The following is a 10572-nucleotide window of genomic DNA, read 5'->3' as shown; positions in this document are numbered from 1 at the left end:
TAGTGATGTGTAGAGTGCGAAATTGATCCAAGCCTACGCATTTTGCATGTTTTCTGTCGGACTAATTTTGTCGTAGCTGAGAACCGAGTCCAAGCATTTTAAGAGCGCTTAGATACTTTTTGACTTGAGGTTCTCTCAACTGTGACTATGAATACTTTTACATTCTGGGATATAACACCTTGGAGTCCAGTTAAAGTTAACCGAAGATCAGGGGGGAAATATCGCTCCTATATTCAGAGTTGAGTAGCAAGCCAAGCAGGAAGTCAGCAAGACTTAAACATTTTTCTGCCCGCCTCTTTCCGATTTTGTGTTTGGTTTAATTTTATACTCTGAAGACAGAGGCGATATATTCCTCTAGAATGTCTTTTGACTTTCACCCGACTTCATGATATTGTATGCCACAAGATATGATTCTTTCTACCTTTATCTTGCTAGTCCAGATGTTCTGGCACAAGAGACGTACAAGTTGTGTTACGAAATTTCTGGACAACTCGAATTATATTCATATGCATGTCTCGTTTCGTCCAATTAAGCTGCGAAGTGGGTTATTACATTTTGTAACCGTTGGGTGTACAATAGCAAAGAAAGATTCGGGTGATTTAAGAGTTAGTATTGCAAGAGTATTCTCATCTTACGTGTTTTAAGGCTAAATATTTTGTTTCGTTTAATTTAATATGTTTATGTTCAAGTAGCCTATATTGTTACAAGGGTTTGGGAACTTGGATTGTCTCTTTGAGAAGCTGACTCAGCAGGCCGTGAGTGTGAACCTTCTTATGCAAAAAGTGAAATTCTTTCATAGTATCCTTGAACTTGTAATATTTTCAAAATTATAATTCTATATAAAGAAAAACAACCATATGTCCGACCATTAAGTCTGTTAAGAGATTTCTGCATGAAAATAATTTTTTGAATGATGTAGAACATTTTGGATTCCAGAAAAGAAACAAAATCCGATGATGTTCTGTTCAGTTGCTTTTCTCAACAGTCTTCACTGTAACGGTCTGAGCAGTGGTAACACAACTGGCAATGGAGAGAAGTAATAGCAATGAAATGGCCGCCTACGGAAAGATCAATGACCCACTGCCCAGCAGGCAGCTTTGAATTTAACCTTTTAGAACAAGCCCTCCCTAACCTCAATATACATCTCGAAATTTGAAAGCTGTATTTTCTTATGTAACCAAGAATGAGAATATGGTCATATCTCTCCCTGAAACAAACCCAGCCACGAAATGCAGTACCGATGGAAATTTCAGAATTTCTTTTTAAAATCAATATGATACTGACTTCCATCGATAAGAAACACAGAAACACAGAACCAGTCACTGTTCTGGTAAATTACATGCGAAGTACATCAAACCGAATTATCGGGGGGCGAATGCCTATTTTGCTTTATTTGTTGTAGAATTATTCTTAGTAAGATACTGTACGAGATTCTTACATTTTATAGCAACTTAAGAATATTTCAGCCAGAATTTTGTCCCCGGATTTTATTTTTATTCCCCATATCTGACTCGTTTATCAGAGAATTATTTAATAAGCTGTAGAATTGTAGTTAAACACAGTTCCAGGATACTAAGATTCTCGTATTTGTTTATCACTGTTGTGGATCTCTCATGCAAAACGCACTCACGGTCTTACTGTAAAGTAGGCCTACATACAGTTTAAATATTAATATCTCCCTGATTGTGCCCGCACTCGAAGTTTCCGTGTAACCCAATGTGGTTTACAGCTTCCACATGCTTGCATGCACCTCCTGTTTCACACCACATTTTCTATTCGCAACCGCAGCTCCATTTTGTGTCATATTCACACACATCCCACATTATTGTCATTTCAAGTAAACAAATGAATACTAAATAAGGGTTCTTTGTCCCTCCATGAATCATAGGGATGATCCTGACTTCACGGAATTGACCCACATGTGATTCCTTCACACGCGACTTTCACAACCATTATTGACTATAGTTTCCTTATTGCTCGTCTAGAATCCAGATATTTTAAGCAGCAGAAAGATCTTGGCAACCTTTCTTCTAGTTCATTAGCGTAATTCACAACCATTTTCGGAGTGTCTGCAACCTTTATTTCACTCCAGTGCTAATCGCGAATTGGATCATCAGTTCCAGTTTTAGGCATAATATATGTAGGCCCCCACATAACAGATATGTACAAAGGCGGCCGGTTTGGAAGATGTCTGAATAAGCCCTGGTGTGCACATAGAGGAGGCTTAGCCTCATGACTGCTCTTCATCCAGGCTAAGGCACTCCTGCAAGAAGTCTTCCATGGAGCGGTACACGTGTTCGAGCACACCCGCCAAGAGGTGGCCTTCGTCTGCATAGCTCTGCAACAGACCAGTCCGCTATTTTACTACATCTCAAAAGCTTTACTAAAATTATTTTTTTAATTCGCTTAGTGGGGGATGGAGTCCAACTGGGTCCACTTGGCACGGCGGCCACTGATTGATTTATTGTAGCGTGCCCCGGGTGATTATGACGATGGAGAATTTGGTGGAATGAAGATTGGCAGGGAAAACCGAAGTACTAGGAGAACATCCGCCCCAGCGCCACTTTGTCCACCACAAATCCCACTTGACCAGACCCAGGATCGAATCCGGGCCGCCGCGGTGGGAAGCCAGCGACTAACCGCTTGAGCTATGGTGCGGTCCAAAGCATTACTAACTGTTAGGTCTTGGAAATTAATGAGATAAGATGGGTTAGACCAAGGTACACACTACGCTTCCTCCCCCCCCCCAACGGACTCCAGTATAGAGCTATGTAAAGGTGTTGCTAGGCCACTCTCACCTGATAACGGAAGATGATCCCAGCTTCTGCGAGCGCCCGCGCGAGGGCGACACCGTGCTGGTAAGGCGCAGTAATATCTGCCAAGCCGTGCAGCAGGTACATGGAGTGGCTTGGAACGTTTTGTGCTCTTTGCGTCGCGTCTGCTTCCACGTACCCTTTGTAATTCTCTCCGGGTACGCCCAGGATACGCTCCGTAAACGCAGAGTCTGCGGAAAATAATGTTAAGATACAACCATACAGGCTGGTCGTGGTTTAGATGGCTGTACAACTACGCTTCTTCAGTTCCAGATGAGAAAAGGGTAATTTCGAAAGAACATAAATAAATGTTATGATTCGCAACTCATTTTACGACAGTTTATTAACGTCACATAATATTTTGGCCAATGTCGAATGAAAGGAAATGACACAAACAATGCATTTGAAAGATTCTAGAAGAGACGTTACGAATTCCATAACATCCACACGTTTTCCCATGTTCCTTAAAATCTAATCGCATGGTGATGAGAATATTGTTCTGTCTTTATATTGCCTAATGAATTACATTCTATGGTATATTAAAGTAAAATAAATAGTTTTATAATATACAGTCAATTGATCTGCTTTTAATGTTTGATTTATTGTTCATTGAATTGTTTGATAATGAAATATCTTGCTTAAGAAACCGACTGCATTTAATTTTTCTGTGACTAAATTGCTTACAATGTAATCAGTCCTACAGGGTGATTCAAAAAGTTTTACCCCGGCTTATGGTACATATTCCTGGGGTTATTTCCTGCAAAATTTCCTTATAAACTTGTGGTCGATTTTCAATAGTTACGGAGTAACAATAGATTTTCGAAACGCATCATTGTGAATGCAGCGCTATGCTTCAGCGTGGGCGACCATACGTTCCAGTCAGCTATGTCAGCAGATAAGGTAGACCGGTTTGAATGTTGCGCGTAGGTAGATAGGCAGAGCGGTTCATACGCGTGCGACGCATTGTGTTGACGTGCAGGGAGACATTTTTGAAAATCTTATGTAAATCCAGTCGTCTTCTAAAGCACTACAGTTTAAAGGAAACAGATTGATAGAAGGGTGTGATATGCAATCATTGGTATGTTTACAGAATGGGATGCTGAAAATAATGTAATTTTGTAACATAAAATCGATGAAAAATGTTGCACAGTGCAAAATTAAGAAATTGGAAAAAGAAATTTGGTTTTAGAATTCTTCTCTCCTAAAACATTAACGATTTAAAAAGTGTTTGTATTGTATTTCTAATTTGTTTTGACTGAAATTCAAAGAAAAAAAGATTTCTCGCCGGTTTTCAAATTACTGTATCTCTTTAATTATGAGTTAGATAGCAGTAGTATATTAACATTTTTTGTTCCAAATTACATCAGGAATGCCCTCCCTAAGTGGGGGTAAAACTTCGTGAATCACCCTGTATATAACTGAGAAATCTCTGCCTCTCAGGAAATCGAAGTCCAGCTTTCCGGTTTCCCAACCCGAGACCTTGTGGGAGTATAAAATAGAGAATTAAATTTTGATCCTCTGACGATTATTAAACTAAAATATTAAGCTGAGTTGCGACTGAAGATTTCTGTCTCCAAGAAGTGGCAATGGTGTGGAAAAAGAGGCCTCCTATATCTTCTTGTCTAGGCACAAATGTGGAGTGCTCAAACGTGATTCTGAAAGTTTCTGGCCATAGTGTCTATTAAACTGACACTTTTTAACGCTGTCAGTATTCTAATTTTAGTTAAAGAAACAACAGTTCCGAAACTTGCCTACATTTTGCCATCAGGTGCAAATATGAACCCTAATCGTTTGCAGATACTTTCTGTGCCCGCACAGCTGTCAGTAGCAACGGCTGTGCATTGTTTTATTCGTTTCATTGCAGCCGAATTTTCAAGGTAAGTATTGTGTTCTTCGTGTCGAGATATTTACGAGCTCTTGACCAGATAAAAACGTGTAAGGGAACATCCGCTTTCCTCCAAGTCTGATTTCTCCTCTCAGATTATGAGAAGATGTGTCACACGTGAAGAGAACTGCCCCGCTGCATGTATAATGGACCAAGGCGTTATATTTTCATGATGAGACCACAGATAGTTTTCATGATGAGGAAATGCGGCTATCCTTAGTTTTTGATCTCGCAAACCCGCTAAATTTCCTGCACAATGATTGAAGGCAACCACGTTCCCAACAGTGCTGCAACTATGGGATCTGGTTCTGTTGTTGTCCTGTCGCCTGTTATAGTGGCCTGTGGACCGGAGGCTCCTGCCGTTGCTTAAATACATGTAAACTCAAATTGCAGTAACTGAAATATCATTATAATCCCCGCATTTCTCCAGTTTTCAGATTTGTGACTTCTGAGTTCTTTTAATTTTAAGAATTCTGTGTTGCATACTAAGCATAATATGTTACAGTTTCTTACCCTACAAGCATAATTGGGGCTTTAAGTTTATTTTCTTACATGTAACAATAAGATCTCTAAGTTTGTGACGATGCCACATTAGCACAAATATTGTGATTCAGGACATCATCCTTAGTCCTGTTTTTATCCAAAACAACGTTTGGGAGAGAGAATCGAATCTCCGAAACGTTGTTTTTAAATATAAACAGGACTTTGTTTTGGATACAAACAGGACGATGAACAGTGTCCAAGAATTTAATACATATAATAAATTTTCATCACTTTCTTTCACCAACATTTCGAAATGTTCCAATTAATCCCGACGTACCGTATTGATAATTTGTATTTGTTTTCTCTTCGCTCAAATCTCTAACGTATTTGCAGTGGGGTTCGTTCTCTGAAAATAGTCAACTGAAACCCACTGAAGCCCAATCCCAATATATGGGTTCGTTTCGCTAATGTTAATGACACTTGTAAGCAATTTGCAATGTCAGTATAACACGTAATACGCTTTTTAATGTAAAGTTACTATTTCATGCTACGGTTCTCATGAGCTGCCTCATTTTAACATCAAGTTACATAAGTGAACATTAGTCATCATGACACTGGTCTTGTATTTGGCAGGTATTAGTAACAAATTCTGAAACATAGGTCCACTACCATGATATGGTTTTGGCCGCGCCATAGCTCAAGCGGTTAGTCGCTGGCTTCCCACCACGGCGGCCCGGGTCTGGTCAAGTGGGCTTTGTGGTGGACAAAGTGGTGCTGGGGCAGATTTTCNATAGGTGAGGGTGATTGTGGAGCAATTGGTGGAATGAAGATTGGTAGGGGAAACCGAAGTACTCGGAGAAAACTTGCCCCAGAGCCACTTTGTCCACCACAAAGCCCACTTGACCAGACCGGGGATCGAAGCCGGGCCGCCGAGGTGGGAAGCCAGAGACTAACCGCTTGAGCTATGGCGCGGCCTTGAAGGAGGCTTGCAAGATATGGAAAGAATTGCCCAGATGTCCAGGTATCAGCAGTCTGTATTGGGAACTTCACTTACTGTAATACAGCCAGTCAGCTATTGGAGACACGGCGATGCCGCATTTGAAAATATTTTGCTGGGAGCCAAGGAGCATGGCCGTGACGTAGCCGCCATACCCCCAGCCCCATACCCCTACCCTCGTCTCGTCTAGGAACTTATAATTGTCCAGCAGATACCTGCAAAATATATTAACACATATTCATTTGGCCCTAATGCCTTTAAATTATTAAAGCTTGTGTAAGAAAATTAAAAATATAGGCCATAATTCACTTCTACAAGCAACAATGAACAGCCTTCTTTAGTGAAACATAGAGCATATTCCTCTCCTAGTGAATAAAGATGGAGATATAACCAGCCTCCGAAACGTCGAAAAATATTTTGTACCTACAGTGTGGTTTACCTTCAAATAACGTTCAAATAATATGTCAGAACGATAGTAGATCATTGCCATGAGCTCTTAAAACCACAGAAGTTAATTTTATCTTATTTGTTTGGGAGAGTCCCCCCACCCAAAATACTTCTGGAGTTAACAGAGTTAACATGAGTGCGGTGCACACTATGGATTTAATATATCAGCCATACTTGCTTTCTCTACGCAACATTCCTGTAAGGATTCATGGTAGTTCAGTGGCTGACCTGAGGACGGTGATCTGGTCTTGCACTTCGACGCCTCCCAGGCGTCGGTACAATGATCGAGAGCCCTGCCCTCTGGAGCCGCGTACGTCAAGCTTGACGTAAACGACATCGTTGTGGCTGGACATGTAGGTACCCCAGTCGATCGAGAACTTCTCACTGACTGCCTGGCTTCCCGGCCGCCCGTTCCTGAGACAGAAGTCAGCTACTGGTATGGTGCACTTCAATGGTACTGAGATTACGCCTTAAATCTTACGGTAGTATGGGGGTAGTAGTAGTAGTATAGTGGTAGTAACGACAATAATAACAACAACAGTGAATCAATTTAAGCATATGACGTACATGGGAAAGATGAAAGTTGTATAGAAAGTTCTGGTTTGAGAACATTATACGAAGAAACCATTTGGGAAACATGGACGCAAATAATAGAATGGTGATAAGGGAATACAGTGCGAGGCTGTGACTAGCTTAATATACCACAGGATAGAGTCGAATAACGTGCAGTTCTGAATATGATAATCAACCTCTAGTTTCCACGAAGAGGGGAAAATTCTTTCTTAGCCGGACAGGGAAATGTCACACTTCAAGAAGAACAATAGGAAGTTTGTATTTTAAAAGCTATTTATCGTGAGGTATACTTGGGCTGGTATCAGTGCGTTCTAACAAAATCTTTCGAGATCAGAGTGGTCATTGGAATGAACCGCACATCATAAACTTCTGTTAACAGAAAGGAACACTTAAAAGATTGTTCTTGATGGTACAGTGAGTTTCCAGAGGCTCTATTCAGAGTATAAAACACTGACAACCCGAGAAGCCCTGATATTCATGAGTATCATTAACAGCAAGTGACACAGAGAATATAGAAAGCCTTGTGGCCGGTATCTGAAGGTGAACGCTCAAGATTTCCAAGCACTGTGAAGATCTGAAGATGCAGTTCAAGTGAATTTCTCAATAATCAAGGAAGCTTATATGTGAAAAGAATCTTATTATCGCCAGGGAGACACTGTACCAAGGAGCGACCTCTTAATGTCGGAGAGGCACTTACACTTCCACGAGCACTGGGAAAGCAGCATCTCTGAGTTCCTCTCTCCAGCTGGGCGGCAGCAGTAGCTGAACCTGAGCTCTGAAGCCCTGTGACAAAGGCACCTCAAAGCTGCTCATTTTTGGGAGGGCGAGATCCTTGAGCACGGGTGTGCGTTGGGGCCGCGTGTTGTACAGAATCCTCAGCAGTCGATGTGTCCCAGCCGAGTGCACTCCTGCTAGTGGCAGGCCGGGACCCTCACACTCCAACACGTAATACGACATGCTACCCGACACGTTGCCAGGCGACACTGACGCCGTAAAGTGTGTGCAGTTGGTGTACCAGTAGCGACTGCTCCATAGCAATTCTCCCAGATCGCAAGTCACGCATTGCGGTTGCAGGCGCCTCGGATCGTCCGTCGCGGGGTCGTGCACCTTGTAGAGGTGACGCTGCCCCGGTTTGGACTCCTGCGTTCCGAGGTAGTACCTACAACATATTGGAATATAGCCTCAGGCTGTAGCTTTCATGCCAACAAAATTACATTTCATAGCACCTATAAATGTAAATCTGTCCCTGTTATTAATTAATTAAACACTGTACCAATAAGATATGTGAGAAAATGGAGGTATAGCTCCATCATACTTGACCTCGGCATTAAATGGAGGTGTGTTCAGCTTCATGCCCCGGTCGCTTTACCCCAGTGCCCATTATATAGGAAGTTGTGTGAACCCCAGAGTCGTTCTGGGCGCTGTCGAAAAGAGAAAAATCATGACCCTTTCGGGAATCTAATCTCGGTCGTCCGGCTTACAGGCCGTTCTATACCGTCCACTATGATCGGCTTTACCTTGCACCGCTTTTAATTTCTTCAGATTGAACATCTCCATACGAAATCCGCGTGTTTTTTCATTCGTTTTCAGAATTTCCCTAAATTTTTCTATTGCCAGATAGTGGCCGATATCACAATCTGCTGCCCTGAAAGGTTGCACATCATGTACATTTGAATGCCGTCTCCTGTCTTTCAAAATATGGTCCATGTGACTGAGTCTTTCCATCACGAGATGTCCAAGTAAATTTATGAATGTTACGATGTGGGACATGGTACTTTTGAGAGCCAGATATTTGGATGTGGCAAATTTTACTACTGTATCTCTATTACCATTACTAATTTCGTGTAAAAATTCATTATCACTTGTTGGTTTGAAAGTGTCTTCTCCGCATACTTTGGCATTGAACTCTCCTAACAAAATTGTCATGTGGTATTTAGGGAATTTTTCGAATATATGCCCTAGTTCCCTAGTTACTCGTAGAAGCTGTTTTCATATCATCAATTTTATCCTCTGCTGGGGTATGAACATTCAGAGCAATTATATTATGCCAGCGACTTCTTAATATTATGTACTACACCCTATCATTAACAAACTTTACCAGCTTAACTGCTTATATATTTCTCTTATGTAAAAACCTGTACCTAATTCATGATTGTCATTCCAATATCCATAGAAAAATGTATATTCGCCTGCTGGTTCGGTACCAATTCTGCCCTTTCTAGCCGTCTTTACTCCCATTAAATATAACTTGTATTTTGATACAGAAATATACGACGGGCGTTCCGTAAATAATGCCTCCTATTTTTTTTGTGTTAATATGTAATGTCTGAGATGGATGTTGGTGGTGCTGTAGTAAAGGTTGAACCTTCCCGTCAATGTACTGTTAGTTTGGTTGTCGTGCGACAGATAGCGACAGCAGAGCAGTCTACCAAAATGGTGTCTGACATAGAAGTGCGTATGAAACAGAGATGTGTTATTGAATTTCTCACTGCCGAGCAAATTGTACTCATTGACATCCATCGGCACTTGCTAAAGGTGTACGGAGACAATACAGTGGAAGTCAGCACAGTGATTCGGTGGGTAGTGCGTTTCAACAGTGGCGAAAGTGAAGTGCACGACAAGCCACGCCCTGAGCGTCCCTGCTCAGATGCCACTCCTCACAATGAACAGAGCCTCATCCGTACAGATCGGCAGATAACGAGCAGAGAACTGTGTGCACGGCTTAATATAGGCTGTAATGCATTGAAAACGATGTTGGGGAGGCTGGATTATCTCGAAGTTTGTTCCAGGTGTGTCCCGCGGATGCTTACACAGGACCACAAAACTCATCGAATTGAAGTCTGTCAGGACCTGTTGCACCAGTTTGAGGCTGAAGGTGACAAGTTTCTGGATAGCATTGTCACCGGAGATGAGACGTGGTGTCACCACTATGAGCCGGAATCCAAAAGACAGTCCATGGAGTGGCGACATCCGGATTCCCCAAGAAAAAAGAAGTTCAAGACCCAGCCATCGGCAGGGAAAATGATGTGCACGGTCTTTTGGGATAGACGGGGTGTGATTTTCTTGGATTTCCCGGAGCCTGGTGAGACTGTCAATTCTGAACGCTACAAGACGACGCTGACTAAGCTGAAAGCCCGCATTTCCCGAGTCAGGCCAGAGAAGCAGACAACCTTTCGCTTGCAACACGATAACGCTAGACTCCATACTAGTTTGGCGACCACCGCGCCCATTGTAAAGTTTGACTGGACTGTCCTACCACATCCACCTTATAGCCCCAGTTTAGCACCTTCAGACTTCCATCTCTTTGAGCCTACGAAAGATGGACTACATGGGCAACATTTTCCAGACAGTGATGCTGTCATTGCAGCTGTAAG

General features: G+C 42.0%; 1 protein-coding gene across 1 annotated transcript in view; it reads right to left on the bottom strand.

The window, feature by feature from the left end:
* Positions 1-61: 61 nt before the first annotated feature.
* Positions 62-10572, bottom strand: part of LOC111869272 (inactive dipeptidyl peptidase 10) — a 164322-nt gene continuing 153811 nt past the window's right edge. Inside the window, exons 11-15 of the mRNA XM_023860666.2 lie at positions 7896-8357; positions 6854-7039; positions 6236-6393; positions 2799-3004; positions 62-2338 (exon numbers count right to left, since the gene is read on the bottom strand). Of these exons, the coding sequence (XP_023716434.1) occupies positions 2231-2338; positions 2799-3004; positions 6236-6393; positions 6854-7039; positions 7896-8357 (1120 nt within the window). The 3' untranslated portion in view covers positions 62-2230. The remainder of the gene's footprint in view (positions 2339-2798; positions 3005-6235; positions 6394-6853; positions 7040-7895; positions 8358-10572) is intronic.

Source organism: Cryptotermes secundus, unplaced genomic scaffold, assembly GCF_002891405.2.
Source record: "Cryptotermes secundus unplaced genomic scaffold, Csec_1.0 scaffold18, whole genome shotgun sequence".
In the NCBI taxonomy this organism is placed as follows: Eukaryota; Metazoa; Arthropoda; class Insecta; order Blattodea; family Kalotermitidae; genus Cryptotermes; species Cryptotermes secundus.
The sequence above is the reverse complement of the archived record's forward strand: the minus strand, read 5'-3'. Positions and strand labels throughout refer to the sequence as shown.